The sequence below is a fragment of the Myotis myotis genome, unplaced genomic scaffold (genome assembly GCF_014108235.1).
Source record: "Myotis myotis isolate mMyoMyo1 unplaced genomic scaffold, mMyoMyo1.p scaffold_m19_p_9, whole genome shotgun sequence".
Lineage (NCBI taxonomy): Eukaryota > Metazoa > Chordata > Mammalia > Chiroptera > Vespertilionidae > Myotis > Myotis myotis.
Window position 1 is genome coordinate 5257653 of NW_023416401.1, and position 19801 is coordinate 5277453.

Here is a 19801-nt window from a genome sequence, read left to right on the forward strand (position 1 = left end):
CAGGGACCCACGCAGGTCGGGTCTCAGCCAGCCTCCTGTCCAAGCCCCGGGGGAGGGAGGCGGGGGTGCAGGAGGCTCCGGGAGCAGAAGGGCAAGTGGGTCTGAAAGGGGGGCTTGTTTAAGCCCGAGGGTGCTTCCATGGGCGCAGGGAAAGAATGTGCCCTTGGGCAGGGGGTAAAAAGGACTTTTTCTGAGCAAGGAGTATAATAGCACATGATACATGTATATGTTTAAATGGTGTATGACCCTCCTATTAATGTGATTTTATGCAAATGCTATCTGAGAGTCCAGGTCTGAAACAAGAGCTATCCCATAGAACATTCTAATAACTTTATCAGCAGTGTCATCATTGAGACTTTTCATGGACACGGGAGGAAAAAAAAAATCCCGGCTGAGGTTTCATTTAAAATCAAATTACCTCCATGAAACCGAAGGCAATTAGTTTCAAAATTATTAAAACACAACAATAATTTAGTGCTCATTTCAATGACCAAGTGGGGGCCTAGGTACAAGGCTTGCTTACAGAGTACACCTCAAAGCCTGTGATTAAAATTAATTACATGTCAGATGCCTTGGGAGACTCATTAATTAGTGAACTCCTGAGGGAGTCCTTTGGTAGAGCAATTATTTTGAAAAGTAAATAACCACTTCCAGATTAATATTTTTAGTACCAAAACTTGAATATTAATATGTCAGGCTTATTTAAGAAATATCTGTCCTTTAATGCCTTTATCTAATATTAATATTTGACAGAGGGGAAAAGTCCAAGGACAAAATAAATAAAAATTCAGAGTAGAATCAATTCTCATAGCCACTTTCCCCAGTTCATAAGGAAACCTACTTTTAGCCCGGCCGGTGTGGCTCAGTAGTTGAACATCAACCCATGAACCAGGAGGTCATGGTTCGATTCCGGTCAAGGGCACATGCCTGGGTTGCGGGCTCGATCCCCAGTGATGTTTCTATCTCTCTCTCTCTTCCTTCCTCTCTGAAATCAACGTAAAAAAAACCCCCCACATATTTTTATAGCATTTATTTTTTTTACATTATTATATATTTATTCCATATTTTTTGCTTTGCTTTCTTTTCAGCAAAATCACTAATGATTATTTTAATCAAGATTTTCACATAATTTGTACCCTCTTGACAGAAATGTCAGATTTTTAAAAAAAATTTAAATTCTTTAGTGTTTAAAGTATTAAATGAGTCTCCTTTCCCCCCCATGGGCCTCTCCCTGGCCACTTCTACCCGCAGCACAGGCCCTCACCCCCTATTGTCTGTGTCCAGCGGTTATGCTCATATTATAGCATTTCTTTTTAAGCCGCAGGCAGTCACCTGATCCTGCAGGGCTGTGCCATCTCGCGGAAGAGCGAGTCAAGGCCACTCCTCAGCCTTAATCCCTCTGGGTCTGCCTGGACCTGCCAGTGTCGGACCTGCGGCTGCAGCCTTAGCGCCACAGGTGGCTCCTCCACAGCCACTCTGTCCCTAGTCCCCTCCCCCAGGGACGAGCCCCGTGCTGCGGGGCCCACATGATGCCCAGCGTGTCTGTGGCTCCCTTGCGGGTCCATCACGGCTCCGCATCTGCCTCTACAGCCAGGGAACCATCACATAACACCCAGCTTATCAGGTAGACGTTTTTACAGTCAGATGCAAAGAATGTTTTGTTATTTTTAAACTCAGGTTTTTGCAATCTCCCAGAGACCCAGGGAAATGAGACCATCCCACGTACTTCTGGAACGTGGGGACACTGGCCCCGGCCTGGGTGCCCGGGCCTGGGGGGGCAGGCAGGCGTGCCTGTTCCCACCCCCATCCCCCCCAGCCTCCCTGACTCTCTGGAGAGGCTGGAACCCCTAGAGAGGAAAGGACAGAGGCAACAACTCCCCCCAAATCATGACCCTAAGTCAAAGTCCATCCTGTCTTAAGCGACGCCTACTATTCAGCGAACGCCAGGGAAAAGGGCCAAGGACTTCGCCCGATACAGTCATGCAGTGAAGAGGTTATACGCCCACGGCAAATGGCTCAGGAGGTTAAATATTTTGCCCAAGGTTCGCAGCTGCTACGCAGCTAAGAGGTGGAGGGAGCTCCGTGGCTCCCGACCCTGACCCTCCGGTATGGCCGCTCTCCCTGCTCCCCGTCCAGCGCCAGAGGGGGACGTGGGCACCCCAGGACGCCGGGCACTCCCTCTTACTCTCTTTCCATCGGTCAGCCTGTCGGAGGCAGGCTCAGACACACCCGCTCACGTCCGCACTCACTGATCTCGGTCCGGTCGCCATGGCATGAAATGTACCCTGTAGTTCATGTTCTTCTCAAGCCCCAACCACCCAGGAGGCTGCGTGACAGGAGCCTGATTTCCGATGCACGTCCAGCCTTGTAACACGAACATACGCTCCCACCCACTCTGGACTCAGCCCCTCCACGCGTCCCACAGGCTGCGGGGCGCCCCTGTCCCTCACGGAGGGTGACGGATCCTTCGTCACCGTCGCAGTGCACCTCGGTGTGAACCCGTGTGACGACCTCGAGCTCCTTCTATGACTTTCCTTTCACGCATCTCAGGACGCGCTGCCATGTCAACAACTAACCCAGAGTGAACACACTTGGTTCTGGGGCTGGAGACGAAGAAGGGTATTTGCCTCTGGGTTCCCAGGCCCCCAGGCCGGCCCCTGTGCACGAGCTTGGGGAAGGCTGTGGTCCTGTGGTGCTGATCACGCGTCACTCACTGCACAGACCACAGCCGTCTGAAGTCAAACGTGCTACTTATAGGGTTTCCTGCCACGTACAGCCTTCCCATCACTGCTCTCCAAAATGGCACTTCTGAGAGGAAAACATAAGGAGGAGGCCTTGCAGACCGCCACTCACACAGTCACCTGGAGGAACATCTTAGACGTATGAGCCAGTGCCCAGGAACAGATATGGAGAGAGGCCCACAGTGCGAGGAAAGAGAGGATGTGTTTAGAAGAAGCGTCAGAGACAATGATGATAATTCACTTAATAGAGACGGTCAAGTCATTCTGATTTGAGGGCACTTGGCACAATTTGCCACCATCTCGTGAGCCGGGCATGCCCCTCGGCCCGGGCTCGCCTGCCACAGTCCTCAGGGCACCATGGCTGCTCCCCTCCAGGCCTGGAGCCAGGAACGGTTTGCTTTTCCCTGGGACACTCCTGTTAGGAAGGGAACTGTCTCTCACCTTGTGGAGAGGTCAGTGGTAATTTTGTTTTTTTTTTTAAAAACTGTATTAAACAATATTTGCGAAAACACGAAAGGACCAGAGCATACTTTATAAATAGCCGTATCAAGCACAGAAGAGAAGAGGGGGGGGTCACGTTTCTGGGATCTTGTTGGTCCCACACCTAGTTCTCTCTCTAGAGCAGTGGTTCTCAACCTTCTGGCCCTTTAAATACAGCTCCTCATGTTGTGACCCAACCATAAAATTATTTTTGTTGCTACTTCATCACTGTCATGTTGCTACTGCTATGAATCGTCATGTAAATATCTGATATGCAGGATGGTCTTAGGCGACCCCTGTGAAAGGGCCGTTCGACCGCCAAAGGGGTCGCGACCCACAGGTTGAGAACCGCTGCCCTAGAGGGTGGGTGGGAAAGCGCTGACCCGCCTAGCCGGGTGACAGAGATGCAGCATGATGGCTGGGGGGACAGAGTTCTCCTCACGTGTACAGACAGGAACAAAGCCCACCAACACTGCTGGGCAGACAGCACAACTGCGCCCCCGAAGCAGGGAGTGCAGGACAGAATCAGGGCAGAATGAACGGACGGACACACTGCAAAGGGCCAGGCACCTCTGACGGCCTGGGTCCCGGGCCACGGCAACACAGAGCTCACCACCCGCCACCAGCCCTGCTGCCCTTCCCGTGAAAGACGCTTTCTCTGCTGGTCCCTGGCCCCAGCACCTTCTGTTCCTAAACACTGGGGCGCAGTGAGCACCGTCCCAGACACTGTGTCCCTGGAAAGCTGAGCACCTTCCCTGGTTATCAGGCGGAAGAGCTGGGGGACACGCGGCTGGTCTCTCCCCCAGAACGTGCTCCCCTGGCGCGATGCAGAGGACTTGTAGTTAGTTCTACGGGAGCACTGGGATTTCTGCCCCATTCTAGTTCCCTCCCGACAACCCCAACCTGAAGCCACATCTGACTGGCACCGCGTCCCCTGGATCCCACACACGCGCTAAAGAGGGGGAACCCGTTTCACGGTCACACAGCCTGTAACAAGCACCACTTCATTTCAAAAGTGTAATTTTTTTAAAGCAAATCAAATGATTTCAGGTGTTTACAAAAAATCGTTGTGGTCACAGCGTTCCATAAACACTGGACATGCTCTGAGAAGTTCTCCTGCATCACGAGAAGTCACAGCGTAGGCCGGAGGCCACCCTTTTCTTGTTCCTGTAAGATCTGCTTTTAGTTTCACATTTAACATTTTTCTCTTGGTACCAGGGACAAGAGAGAGCCTCCATATTTATGCTCTAACTCATCTTATGTGCCACAGGCAAAACAGTTCCCTCCCTTTAGACTCGGTTACATAACTGACTGGGTGTGGCCACCATGCAGGAGTCAATCAATGACTCAACAAACAGGAGTTCCCACTATGCGCCAGGCAGGGCCAAAGTGCGACAGGAACAGCTCCCGTCAGGGCTCCAGCCTTCAGGAAACATTAACTATGTGGCTGAGGTGAGACGAAAGTCGCCTGGAGCACTTGCCAGGGGGAGTGTCCTTTGACTTCCTACCTGTCTTTTGGGGCGCATCCTCTCACATGAATAAAAGGACCAAGGACTCTAACCCTGCCAAGACTTCCCCCAAACATCCCGGGACCTCCACTGGGTATAGGGGTCGCTGAGCTTGTGCCTGAAGGTCAAGGAGCAGGAGAAAGCCTAGGCCTGCGGTTCCTGGGAGTTCTTAGGTCCTGGGGCCAAGAGCCAGAAGTGGGCCTCGCTCAGGAAACTGCAGCAGCGAGGACTCTGCATGGGCAGCCGAGCATGGCAGCTGGCACAGGCGCTGTCTGGTGTCCTGGTGCCCATACCTGGCTCCAGCCCCTGGGCCACCACTGCCTCATGCACCCTCCTCAGCCCCCCTTTTCAACCAGCCCATCACGACTTCCTGTTTATCCGCACCCGTCCGAGCTTCCACACCTTCGCTCATGCTATTCCGAGATGTCCTTCCTTCTCGTCTCTCTGCTTTTCCAGTTCATATACATTCTGTCAGTTCATTGACAATGTCACAAAGCCTTCTTTCATTCATCACCCAATCAGAGCTTTCTTTCTCCCCTGAATCCCCACACACATCATCTATGGACATAGTTATTTTCCACCGACCATCACATTATAACTTGTATGATAGTCACCTCTTTTCATCTGTTACCTGCCCTACGAACGGAAAGGTGCTAGAATTCACAGCCCAGGTCTTACCGACGGTCATATTTCTAGCATCTCACTGCCTAGGTAACTTCATGGTTTTGACACGGGGTTCTGCACAGCGCCAGGGTTCTGGAAAGGCGTGCTGACCACCTGGTGGGGGGGAGAGCACTCTGGGGCTTCAGTCAGATGGGTTTTTATTTTGTCTATTGACTGTGATGGATATGAGTTCTTTCCTTTAAGGATCCTGCTGGAGACAGGAAAAGCCACTGCAATAGGTACTGTCCAGTGAATGAACAGAATCACACCCAGTGACTCTAGTGCTTGCTCCCTTCAGGCCTAATGAAACCCAGCAATCAACAATGAGTAGCACAGGTTCAGAGTGCCTGGCCACCGAAGACCGTGGCGATACAGAGGGCCCTTGCTCCTCTCCCAACTGGCCTCTCATATTCGAATCTGATGGAAGCCCCTCCAGCACTGACAGTTGTGTTAAGGGTTTAAGAGAATCACCCTGGCCCCTGGTTCTGTTGTGGTGTGTGTGGGTGTGTGTGTGGGTGTGTGTGTGTGTGTGTGTGTGTGTGTGGTGTGTGTGTGTATATGTGTGTGTGGGGTGTGTGTGTGTGTGTGTATGTGTGTGTGTGTGGGTGTGTGTGTGTGTGTGTGTGTGTGTGTGTACATCAGCACACCCTCTACACTTTGATCTCCAGGGCACTCCCGGGATGTAGGAAAGAGATGCAGATTATGCTGATATCTCTTGATCCCTCCTCCCTCACAGATAAATCTACTTCCTCCTCCTTCAGGCTTCCCTGTCACTGAAAGGCACTAACCCCCATTCCGTTGCTCAGTCTAAATAAAAATCGAGGCATTTGCCTGGATTTCTCTCTTCCCTTCACTGCCCACACCCAATTTATCAGTAAGTACTGTCCACCTCTTCCCCCTGTTCTCAAGCAGCTCATTCCTCCCCGCCACCCTCTGCGACCAGCCGGGGCTCAGGGCACCACCCTCTCATCCCTCTGGGACTGTCATCGCCTCCCTGCGATCTGTTCTCTGCACAGCAGCAAAAGTCATGTTTAAATCTCTCCTATTTTTAAAAAATATATTCTTATTGATTTCTGAGAAGGGAGAGGGAGAGAGAGAGAAACATCAATGATGAAAGAGAAGCATTGATCGGCTGCCTCCTGCACGCCCCACACTGGGGATCGAGCCCGCAACCCGGGCCTGTGTCCTGACCGGGAATCAAACTGTGACCTCCTGGTTCATAGGTCGATGCTCAACCGCTGAGCCACACCGGCCCAGGCATAATGAACGATGTTTCAAAATTTTCAGCATCCAAGTACATACAATTCTCTTAATTTAACTTGGTCAATTTCCTTTTGTAATTCCGTTTACTTTGCATATATTTTGGTTTGCTCTTAGGTGGAAAGTGATTTAGAGTTGCTATGTCTTCTGGACGAATTAAATTATTAAATTATAAAAAAACAACAACACCCCACACCTCTCCTATTAAAAACTCTCTAAGAGTTGCTCTTCAAGCACAGAGTAAAACCCTGCCTGGTAAACAGTAAAAGGGAGGTGCACTTTTTATTTCAGTGAAAACAGCCCAGCAGGCTGTGATAAATCACTCAGTAGGCAAAGGGGCTCATTCTGAGAACCTTCCCTCGGGGAGTTATCCTCTCCTCAGGAAGGAACGTGAGCGAGTGGGGGACCCAGCCAAGGGCCAGGAGGGCCGCGCACCCCCGCAACCAGGCGCGACTTACGGCTTCGGACTTGGGAGGCACTGGAGGTGGAGGTAGGGCGATCTCCGCAGGCGGCACGGCTGCTCCCAGCGGCGCGGGCAGAGGAGAGGGTGCGCACTTGGACCGGGCCGGCCCTCGCGGCTGCTCGCACCGGCTCCTGGCGCTCAGCGAGCGGGCGAGCGGCGGGTGGCCGGCGTGGCCTTCCTCCAGCCACAGCTCCTCGTACGGAAGCTCGGGCTTTGCCGGGACCCCCGTGGACTCCTCGCTGGATTCGGGGAACAGGTAGTCGCTCCCTCCGCTGTCCCCCGGGTCCTGATAGGGCAGGATGTCGTGGGGAAACGGGGCCCACTCGCCCCCCAGGTTCCTGCAGCCGTGGAGGTTCACCTCGCTGTTGCCATGGAGATTGTTGCCGTAGACGCAGACGGAGAGGCGGTGGAAGGACTGGGTGAGCTCGTCGCGCGCGTAGCTGAGCGAGCTGGGCACGTGGCTGTGGCCGGGGCACCGGCCCTTCTTGGGGCTCTTGCAGTCCTCGCTCCAGTCCGTCTTCACGTCGCGGACGGCCCGGGAGTACTCGTCGATGTCGAACTGCTCCTGGCAGACGCCCAGCCAGTGGTGCACCAGGGCCTCGGGCCACAGGTCCCCCTGGCCCAGGGGCTCGGGGAGGCTGAACTTGGGCACCGTCAGGTGCAGCGGGAAGTGCATGGGGAGGACCTTGTTGCTGCGCAGCACGCAGCACACCACCACCGTCTTGGTCTGGATGTTGACGAACTTGTAGCGGTGGCCCTCGCGGATGAAGTGCAGGTCGTAGGGGTTCCGGGGCGGCGGGCTGGGCACGGTCACGTTCACGGGCAGCCGCGTCTTCTCCACGATGTGGCGGATGGTGTGCTCGCCCTCCTGCATCTGCAGCTCCAGGGGGCTGCGCGTGCTGAAGCGGCCCTTGCACTGGAAGGGCAGGCTGATGCTCTCGTTGGTGCGGTGGTTCATGCAGATGAGGCAGGGCATCTTGCCCTTGCCCAGCTTGCCGATGGAGTTGAGCTTCCCGATCTTCTTGAAGATGGTGTTGAGCCGCGACCTCTCCTTGAAGGTCTTCGCGTACAGGATCTCCGCCTGCCCCATGAGCGTGAGCTCGTCGCCGGTGCACAGGGTGATGTTGTACACCTCCGTGTCCTCGTTGCATTCCCCCGAGGCCACCTGCAAGGTCAAGCACACGGCAGGTTAGCTTCCGGTCGCCCCGGCACCGGGCAGCAGAGCCTGCCTCGGGAGACGCACAGGCGCAGGCGCTGGCGCACGCGCACAAAGGGAACATGTGGTTTTGGGTAGCACCAAATTTAGCCGCTCCATTTAAAAAATAATATTTATGTGGCTGACGATCACAAGATGACGTTAGTTTAGGCTTTTAAAAATACACTTTGTTCCGAAGAAAAAGGAAATCTGTGCACTAGTGAACATGTGGGAAATACAGAGGAATAAGACAGAAGGAAAGGAACCCACCAGCCGAAGTCACGGGCGCTATGGCGGATGGCTTGCTCCCTCTCCTCCCAGCTTCTTTTCCTGTGTAGCAGCCTATCAGATGGATCCTTATTTTGGGACATTAATATATTTAAAAAATATTTTTATGATATCTTTTTCCAGTTATAAAAATTGCTTTCATAAACAACCACTATAGAAAATTCATTTTTTTTTCAATGAGAGGGGTGGAGTAAATTTAAAAAAGTTCTTTATTAAAAACGATTAAAATTTTCCTAAATTTTCTAAAATTGGAATTGGGACAGGTGCTCATTGGAAGAAATATAAGAATGAACAAAGTTGATACAGTCTTACCACTAAAAATAATCTATGTTAGCAATTTTACATGAGTAGAAATTAAAAAATGAAATGTATCAAATTACCTCGGAGATATAAATACACATGCACACAATTTTGTTCCTGAGTTTCTCACTATAATTTATTCATCTTCCCATGTATACATATATACCATCAATTATAATATTGAAGTAACATAGGCCATTATATATGGTATGCCTTAGTATCTTTGACCAGTTCCTTATTGTTAATGAGTTTTCCTAATGTTTAGCATTAAAATTAGCACTGCAATGAATTTTTAAAAAATATGTTTTTATTGATTTTAGAGATAGAGGAAGGGGCAGAGGTAGAGAGAAGAAACATCATCTATTGGCTGCCTCCTACATGATCCCTACTGGGGATTGAGCTCACAACCCATGTATGTGCCTTGACTGCGAATCGAACCCTCAACCTTTTGGTGTACAGGATGACGCTCCAATTAACTGAGCCTCCTGGCCAGGGCTGAGATGAGTTTCTTAAAATCATAGTAATGTGTCTTTTCAATTCTCTAAGTTTCTCCAAAGAAATAAAAATTAAAAAAAAATCAAATGCTGTTTCTGTATTCAATAAGATGGCTATATGCTTACTTTTTTTTTTTTTTAAAAAAATATATATTTTCTTATTGATTTTTTACAGAGAGGAAGGGAGAGAGACAGAGAGTTAGAAACATCGATCAGCCGCCTCCTGCACATCTCCTACTGGGGATGTGCCCGCAACCAAGGCACATGCCCCTGACCGGAACTGAACCTGGGACCCTGCGGCCCAGGCCGCAGGCCGACGCTCTATCCACTGAGCCAAACTGGTTTTGGCTATATGCTTACTTTTAAAATTTTAATGCACTACTGTTATATTAGTAGATTCCCAAATATTGAAACAACCCTACATGCCTGAAATAACCCCCATATTATCATGCTGTTAAAGCTCTATTGCACCATTCTCTGGTAATATTTGATCTGTGATTTATGTATCTTGCAGGTGACATTACTCTATCGTTCCTATTATGTTATCTTTAGAAGGTTTTAGTATCAGGCTTACATGAAGCCTGAGATCGACTTTCTTCTCTTACGTAAATAAAAAGGCACCTGGGAAGAGGGGCTGATCGTGTTCATTTCGCTTACTGAGCAGTAACATCAGTCCGTGTTTAGGACGCCGGGTGGTAACACTCTTTGTAAATGACCTCTCACCCGCTCCACTCTTCTTGCTCATCTCTGCATAATCGTAACCTTTGGAACAAGCCAGCTCTCCGTCCACATTTGTGCCATAAAAACAGCTCTGTTGTCTTCATAGAGCAGTTAATTTCTCTACGGGAGGCATTATCAGTGCATGAATAGCAGCACCATATCGTTTCAATGGCAATTGAGGCTCCGAAGGTTTAAAATCCACTTTTGGTGACTCAATGGACTCAAAGTTAAGTATAATTTTTAAGACTAAGATCTCAGCTTACCTGGGCTTACTTTCAGACTCAGCATTCCCCTTGCCCTCACATAGATCCTGGGCTTCTCTACACTGGAGTACGTTTAGGAATGTCAATAAATAAATAAATGTATGTTAGCTTTTTAGTGCACAAAATTCGTGTATGGGAAGCAGGGGGGGCGGGGGGTCCCCTCAGCTCGGCCTACACCCTCTCCAATCCGGGACTCCTGGGGGATGTCTGACTAAACCGGCAGATGTTTAAACTGGCAGTCAGACATCCTTCTCACAATCCAGGACCACTGCCTCCTAACCACTCACCTGCCTGCCTGCCTGATCACCCCTGACCACTCTGCCTGCCTACCTGATCACCCCTATCCCTCTGCCTGCCAGCCTGATGCCCCTAACTTCTCCCCTGCCTGCCTGATTAACCTCTAACCACTTTGGCCTGCTGGCCTGGTCGCCCCTAACTGCCCTCCTCTGCCAGCCTGGTCACTCCTAACTGCTCTCCCCTGCTGGCCTGACCGCCCCTAACCATCTCTGCCTCGGCCCTACCACTGTGGCTTTCTCCAGAAGGACATCCGGATGAATGTCCAGAAGATGTCCAATCTAATTAGTATATTACCCTTTTATTAGTATAGATAATTGTGGATTTGCAGGAAAGTTGTAAAGGTAGTAAGAGAGTTCCTGTATACCCTTCACATAGTTCTCCTGCTCACATCGTATATAACCCTGGTGCATTATCAAAACTAAGACATTAACATCGACACAAGACTGTTAACTCCGCGACAAGCTTTGCTTGGATTTCACTAATATTTTTTTCCTTTCATGTCCTTTTTTTCTGCTCTAGGATCATACCAGCATACCACATCGCATTTGGTCCTTGTTTGCTACAGTCTTGACAGTTCTGAAGAATACAGGTGAGGTTACTTTAAAGCTAATGAATAATTCATAAATGACAGTATTTGGCACATTTGAAGGCTGGCTCTTTTCCTGCAGCTTCAAGGTTTTTCAGTTACTGTATTTTAAGGATTCTTTGGTCACCAAGAATCCTTATAAAGATTTGTTTGCTATTAATTCTAACTTTTGGGTTATCCTGAAGGCTTTTATTGTCAGCTAGCATCTCATTAAACTTACAAGATATAGATCAGAGGTCAACAAACTACTGTCCAGGGTCCCAATCTTACATTACATTTACCACCTAACTTTGTAAATAAAGTTTTGTTAGGACTCAGCTATGCCCACTCATTTACGTAGAGCCTACAGCTGTTTTCACTCTATGACAGTGTTGAGTCGCTGCAACAGTGACTATACAATACAGCCCACAAACTCTGAAATAGTTACGCTTATCTCCTTACAGAAAAAGTCTGCTGGCCCTGATATAGATAAATGGAAAGAACTATGGCCTTTGGAAATTAATTGGAACAATATATTAACGGTACAGTACTATTAACTGAAGTACAAGATGAGTTTGAATCCTGCCTTTATGGTGAGGTGACCTCACACGAAGTGTTTTACTTTTTTGAACCTCAGTCTCCTCATCTGTAAAAAGGGAATATCATCATCTACTCTGCAGGCTGAATCAATGTATGCTCTTAATAAATAGTGACTATTATTATTACTTTTATTAATAACTAGAGGCCTGGTGCACGAATTTGTGCACAGGTGGGGTCCCTTGGCCTGGCCGGCAATCGGGGCCGATAGGGGCAGGCCTGCCAGGGGTGGGGGTGGGGGGTGGAGGAAGGACCATGGGAGGTTGGCCGGCTGCAGGAGGTTGGCCGTGGGAGCGCACTGACCACCAGGGGGCAGCTCTTGTGTTGAGCGTCTTCCCCCTGGTGGTCAGTGCACATCATAGCGACCAGTTGACTGGTTGGTTGCTTAGGCTTTTATATATATCCTATATAATAAAAGCCTAATATGCTAAGTTGTCCATTCAACCAATCAAAGCATAATCTATATATATAAAGGGCTAAGTGTCCGTCCGTCTGACCGGTAGCTATGATGCACACTGACCACAAGGGGGAACACGCTCAACACAGGAGCTGCCATGACACGCACTGGCCATTTACAGAGAAACGGCACCGTGGACCTGGTGCCCACAAAGCAACACTCAGCTTCCCCGAAGTGGGACACAGGCCCCACCACCACCCCAGAGTGACAGCCCACCAAATCACAGCCAACGCCGCCAAGACCCCATGGCGCAAAATGTGGCCCCCAGCCCAGCCTAGAAACGGTGGCTGTGGGCGCCGGGTAATGTCATTGCATAGCAATGCCCAACTTCCTTTCCCTAGTATGCTAATGATATGCTAAGGCTGTTCAACCACTCGCTATGATGTGCACTGACCACCAGGGGGCAGATAGCCAACTGGTTGACCAGTTGCTATGATGTGCACTGACCACCAGGGGGCAGATGCTCCGACCGGTAGGTTAGCTTGCTGCTGAGGTCCAACCGACAGGGACTGAGCGAGACGGGCAGGACGCCCCAGAGCCCTCTCGCGAGCCCTCCCCAGCTGGCCAGCCTCCTGCGTTCTTCCCTGGCCCCAGACTGTGCACCAATGGGTCTCTCGGCCTGGCCTGTGCCCTCTCACAATCCGGGAAGCCTGCGAGATTAAAATCAAACATTTTAATTGACTGTGTTATCCCAGAATAAAACTTACTGTCAGAATAGGGCCTGAAACATCATTACTGTGGCATCTCAAAGGAAGGGACCGTGCTGGCCTCCAGGATGCCCAGCTGCACTGCTCCACTTCCTTTTCATGGAGCTTCTGCAGAAAACTTGGCAGTTCGTCCATTTGGATCGGGACGGAGACAGGGATGCTGAGAGGCAGGGTTCTCATGAGATTTGAGAAACACACACGTTCACTCCCTCCAACACCAAACTAGTTCCAGTTCACAGGAGCCAACAGCGTTTCTCAAATACGCAGACATAACGACGTGTTATTTAGCTCTTGAAGTTGATACTATAATTTCCCTAATTTCCCTTTACAAACACACTCCTTCCAGAATGAACCCATTATAGGACCATTGAGTAGCACATACCAAATGGACGGAAAGCGAACGTCTACACAGCTTCTGAGATACAGAGCAGACAGTATGTGCAGACAGTAAACGGATCAAAACGATCTTTTCTAAATGCCACTCCCTGGCACATTCAGCAGTTCTGTCAACATTTCCACGTATGTGTGTACTTCTAGAGGAAGCTATTCCTGCCCCCGTACATAAACGTGTGTGACATGTGTGAGTGCAGTCCGTAGTGCCACGCTCCCCACTCTGATGTCATTGTCGATGCGAGCAATGAGCTCTGCATAAACGATGAGACTCACGGACCCACCGATCCTGTGGTCACTGCCGGTGACAGATGAAGAAGCTCATAAGGAAATGTTCTTCCTTTGGCAGCTGCGCCAAATAGTCTCCTCTGGTTTCTACAGATGTGATTTATTTGCATAATTCCCTTCCTCTTTATTTCTCTTTTAATAGCCAGAGAAACAATGTGTTCTGTCTAAGTGCTCTGGTATGCGTGCCTGGATAACAGTTCCAGTTTCAATGTTTCCTGAGAGGAAGTAATTCAGAGTGTGTTATCCAAACAACTCTAATAGGTCTAATCCAGGAAACTATCAGGGTTTTACTATTCACAATACCATTCAGAAGTAACAGCCCATAGTCAAGGAACATTGTAAAACACTGATGTAAACTTTCTCTCTCTCTCTCCCCCTGATGGTTCTGGCTATAGGCAATCTTTTCTCTAAAAATAGTTGTTCTAAAGATCAACTATATCACAGAGGTTAAAATTTCAGCTCTTGGATCAAAAAAAAAATCAGGATTGATCTGATTGATGTATAAATTAAATAGAGAATATTTAATTAATATTAGCACATTGCTCCCCAAACTCCAATGTTATAACTCTTTCCTTTGGGAAAATGGCAGAAAATGAGAAAGCGCACGAAGAGGTCAGTAAATGACATCCTCGAGTGTCTTTTTTTAAAAAAAAAACAACAGGAAAGAGGGCAAGGATGGCAAGTGCATGGCGACGACCTAATTTGTGATGCGCACCAGGGGACGCGCCGTGGGGGGGTTTCCAGAGGCCTCACCTCTCAGATGGCACAAGAAGCACCCGCCTGCCTTCAGACCCTGAAATAATGACCCTCACACTTGTATCCCATTTACCATCCGGAACGAATCTTAAAAATAAATGACATCTGGCTCATCCTAAGGAAGACGGAACTTACAAAGTCAAAACGGGCTACCTCTAGATTCATTCACTTTTAATGTTTAAAATTCATCCGTGCACAGCAAAATTCAGGTTGCAGAGCAAATGGTAATTTCTGATCTCTGTGTGAGTACAGCCCTGCACCATATAAAGAAGTTTCAGGCAACAGTGGATGGCATGGATGATGGTGGATGGCATGTATGACGGTGGATGGCATGTATGGTGGTGGATGGCATGTATGACGGTGGGTGGCATGGATGATGGTGGATGGCATGTATGACGGTGGGTGGCATGCATGACGGTGGGTGGCATGCATGACGGCGGGTGGCATGTATGACGGCAGATGGCATGTATGACGGTGTGTGGCATACATGACGGTGGATGGCATGCATGACGGTGGATGGCATGCATGACGGTGTGTGGCATGCATGATGGCAGATGGCATGTATGACGGTGTGTGGCATGCATGACGGTGGGTAGCATGTATGACAGTGGATGGCATGCATGACGGTGGGTGGCATGCATGATGGTGGGTGGCATGGATGACGGTGGGTGGCATGGATGACGGTGGGTGGCATGCATGACGGTGGGTGGCATGCATGACGGTGGGTGGCATGCATGACGGTGGATGGCATGCATGACGGTGGGTGGCATGCATGACGGTGGACGGCATGGATGACGGTGGGTGGCATGGATGACGGTGGGTGGCATGGATGACGGTGGATGGCATGGATGACGGTGGATGGCATGGATGATGGTGGATGGCATATATGACAGTGGCCCACAAGATTATGATGGAGCTAAAAAATCCCTATTGCCTAGTGCTGTGGCTGGCAAATCGCGGCTCGCGAGCCACATGCGGCTCTTTGGCCCCTTCAGTGTGGCTCTTCCACAAAATACCAGGTGGGGGCGCGCACCTACAGTGCGATTGAAACTTCGCGGCCCATGCGCAGAAGTCAGTATTTTGTGGAAGGGCCACACCGAAGGGCCAAAGAGCCGCATGTGGCTCGCGAGCCGCGATTTGCCAGCCACTGGCCTAGTGGCCTCAGCGCTGTTGTAACTTCCTAGCGCAACCTATTGCTCAGGTGTTTTTGGCGAGGCTGGTGTACAAACCTCCCGCACTGCCAGGTGTATAAAATTATAGCACGTACACTTACGTACAGTCCGTTATCCTCGATAACGACAATACATGCCTATGCTACGGGCTTTTACTCTACTAGAGATTTTTACTTAAATGTAGATTTACTATACGATAGTTTTTACTGTTGCCTACCACCTCTCTGGATTACATCCCTTCCCTGTGCTTGACTTAGCCTCGTGGTGTCTTGAACAGTAACATGCTGTCGAGGCCTGCAGCCCAGGTGCGCAGCAGGCCACCCGTCCGGGCTTGTGCACGGCCGCCCACGAGGTGCGCACAGCGACGAGCGCGCCGGTGAGGCGGTTCTGAGAACCAGCGCCTCCCGGGCCGGCGGTCGGGGTGCCCGGCTGCAGAGCCGGGAGGGGGTGGGGAGCTCACAGGCCTTGAGCAGTGGCTGCTGCCGGGCTCAGAGGAAACCCTGAAGGACCCCCCTCACTCGGCGTGCTGCTCCCCTCTCATCACAATTCTGCCCAACGTGGCTACCAGCTTCCGCCCGCAGGGGGCTGGAAGGGAAAAGGAAAACTAGACGTACAGACGCCGAGGCACGTGTCCCAGCAAACACGGGGCAGCAGACAAAAAGCACTTCAGGGAGGCCACAGACCACCCCCGGGCGGCAGGGCCGCTCCACAGAAAGGCAGAAGCCTCAGGAGGCGAGAGTGAGGGTTACGTGTTGCTCAATCCTTCTCTTGAAGATGGCAGAGAACTGCAATACATTTTAAGAAACTGAATGGAAATGACAGTCATTTTGGACGGGATTTTCTGTTCACATTCACAGCCACCCCCGAGCTGGCGGTCCAGAGCGACTCAGGCTCCAAGGCGACCCAGCCCCGGCCCGTTCACCCTCACAGGGACCCCGCCCTCGGGCCTCATCGTCATCTCCCACCGCCAGGAGCGTCCTTTTCCCAACGCCAGGGACATATTTTAAACTAGGATGATGGTTACGATCAGACTCTTAAAACAAAACAACAAAACAAACAGCTCCCCGAAGAGCATCCACGTTTCAGCACCATTGCCCCGTGTGACTTCACAGGGCGACCGGGGAACGGCCGGGGGCCCAGAGAGACGGCTGCCGGTGAGCTGTGTGTGCCTTTGAGAAGACAAACAGGATCAGAGAGGCGGCAGAGAGGCGAGCAATTAGGACAAGAGCAGAACCACCAGCAGCCGAGGGCCTCCCCGGGAATAGATTCTCAAGGCCTCGCCTGCAGTTTGCTCTGTGGAAGTGAGTCAAGAAAGTACCAGGACATATGTTGAATTTGTTAACTGCTACGTGCAGGGAAACAAGAGACAGCCTAACTAGTTGGCCGAAGGGGAAAGAGCGTTACTTCTTCAGCACTGGAGGGGAACTAATATGTTAAGTGAAAAGGCCCACAGATTGCCTCAAGTCCATGACTGGGGGCGGGGGGGGGGGGGGGGGGAGGGGGGCGGGGGGCAGGTCAAGGGGCGGGGGCAGGGGGCGGAAAGGAGGCTGGTTTCCAGTAACTCGAAAGCCTTGGGGGGAAAAAATCCCCAAACTCAGCATCATGAATTCTATTCAACTGCAGAACTTTTGCTTCTGTATTCAGCGATGCACGTCCGCCCCTTCAGTGTCTCTTTAACAATGCAAAGACCCACCTCTAGTCTTGTTTCTCTGTTAATACTGGTTAACATTCCGGGCTAATACTTTACAGCGGTATTTTTGAAGGGGTTCATCCTGACACAGGTTAACCTAATCAGAAACTACACTGATGCCAATAGAGACGAAACATCAAGTTAACGTGTAGGATTTTATTTTTAAAATATTGGTATGATACTCTGGTATGGAATAAGGTGTACAAATCTGCATGTATCACATTCATAAAAGCCACCAAATCCTGTGTATCAGAAATACAAAAACAAAAGGATCTGGTTAGGTAACAATTATTGGAAACACTTATTTAGATGGAAAACGAATTAAGTGTGCAAGCTCTTGTGTCAATGTGAATGGGTGTTCGGATCCCATTCGCCAGCCTTATCTCAAACCCACAGAGAGAATGGGAGGGAGTGGAGAGGGGGCTGGATGGAGTTCGGAGACCTGGCTCGGCTGCTGAGGAGCTTTGTGGCTTCTTGTGAATCAATGAAGCCAGCTAACATCTGTTTCCTAGTGTTCATATGTGTCAAAAGGAGTAGGACGAGGCAACGAGGAAGGCCTCAAATTTAATGATTATAAACACTCAATGTCTGCAAACTTCCACCCTGCTGATTACTGATCATATTTTATCATTTTACTCTTTTAAAAAATATTTTTATTGATTTCAGAGAGGAAGGGAGAAGGAGAGAGGGATAGAAACATCAATGATGAGAGAGAATCATTGATCGGCTGCCTCCCTGCACGCCCTACACTGGGGGTGGAGCCCGCAACCCGGGCATGTGCCCTGACGGGGAATCGAACCGTGACCTCCTGGTTCATAGGTAGATGCTCAACCAGTGAGCCACGCCGGCCGGGCTCATGTTTTAATTCTAAATCTTTTATTTAAAATCCATGAAATATTTTCAGAAAAGGGTTTAAAATTATTAGCTTTCCTTTCCAAATGATTTTCTTTCCCATTTAGGTAATTCTAAATATAAGTTTTAAGGGGACATTTAAATCATATCAAGGCACTCATGGGATTTGATTAACTTCTGGCCAACGACTGTGGGTAAGATAAAAAATGAATGTGTTCTCACAGATCTTCAATGTAAATGAACACAAGTGTCTTGAATACAAGTTGAACGGGCCACGCAAAATCTCACCAGTTTTAATAATAAAAGTAAAGGAAGTAGACTACAGCAGCTGTAGTTTAGAGCTGGAAGAGAGAATGACAGCTTAGTCAATGAATGGACAGAACAACTTCTCCAGGAAGGAGGCTGGTTTGAGCACGCCCCTCTTTCCTGAGAAGCGAGGGTGGAGTGATTCACCCCCAAAGACACCGTTGCATTCTTGGGCTAAGCTACCACGCACGCAGTCTGTCTGTCACAGAGAGTGAATTGCTAAGAAAAACGCATCTTGCCCTCTAAATCTCGACATGTTCAGAGGACGGGACTCAGTCGGACTTCTCGCGGAAATGAGGTTCAACAGAAACTCTTGTCAGTGTGAACACTTTCTAAGATGTCTCAGTGTCGCTGTGAATGCCATGCTGCCAAGGACAATGCAGAGGATCTGTAGGCAATACGGTTGCACCTCGTTGCAGCCATGACTTCTCTGGTTAGTCCCTTTCCAAATGCAAAATGAACGCAGCGCCATAAACACCATTTAGCTTTTCTCTGATGAGCAAGGACCAGTCAATTCCCGTTGGCAACATCCTAGACATCAATTCCCCGTGTGTCCTGATACGGGCAGTCTCTGAAAAATGGAAGGAACATATGCCGATCCCAGACTGTGCTCTGAAGTCTCTCTCTTTAAATAAGCGAACGGCATTAGATCCTTCGTATGATTCTTTCACAAGAATATTGCTATTGATTTCAGAGAGGAAGAGAGACAGAGAAACATATCAATGATGAGAGAGAATCACTGATCGGCTGCCTCCTGCACACCCCTCACTGGGGATCGAGCCCACAACCTGGGCTTGTGCCCTGACTGGGAATTGAACTGTGACCTGCTGGTTCATAGCTCGACGCTCAACCACTGAGCCAGGCCGGCTGGGTCTTATGCCTTTTACCAGCTCCTGCAAGTGGAATATCAGCCTTATAGGAGATCTGGCCAAACAAGGATCACACATTAGGGAATAAAGTCCAAATGAGAAAAAGACAACCTCTGAGCTGCCTTAACGGTTTAGCAAACGATAGGGCTAATGCAGCGTCGTTACCCGTCTGGGCCTCCGGTCAGCTACAGCAAAAGCAATTCTTCAAAGACCAGTTTTGGCCCCTGACGCCTCCTAGGACAAGGTCCACCTCACAGGAAGATGGACCTTTCCCTGTGAGGCCCAGATGGGCACATAACGGCCTGCGGGCTATTTAGTGAGGATAAATATTTGGTTCTTCCAAAGCTACCTTCACGTTGAACGTTATTTCCTCCATGACGTACACGCGCTCAGGGAACGCTTTGGCCACCTCCTCCACGCTGTTGAAATATTGCACTGGTTCCTTTATATCTCGGTCCTGTTCCAGCAGCTTGAATTGGC

The 19801-nt window shown here is 49.7% G+C and overlaps 1 protein-coding gene across 6 annotated transcripts in view; it reads right to left on the reverse strand.

Annotated features, from left to right (window-relative positions):
* GAREM1 (GRB2 associated regulator of MAPK1 subtype 1) overlaps window positions 1-19801 on the reverse strand; it is a 151920-nt gene that overhangs the window by 10368 nt on the left and 121751 nt on the right. For 5 of the 6 annotated variants that reach the window (XM_036323345.1, XM_036323344.1, XM_036323343.1 and 2 more), the window contains 2 exons: window positions 19671-19801; window positions 7111-8280 (listed from right to left, as the gene is read on the reverse strand). In XM_036323345.1, coding sequence (XP_036179238.1) covers window positions 7111-8280; window positions 19671-19801 — 1301 coding nt within the window. The remainder of the gene's footprint in view (window positions 1-7110; window positions 8281-19670) is intronic. The other variant, XM_036323348.1, reaches the window with a different exon arrangement.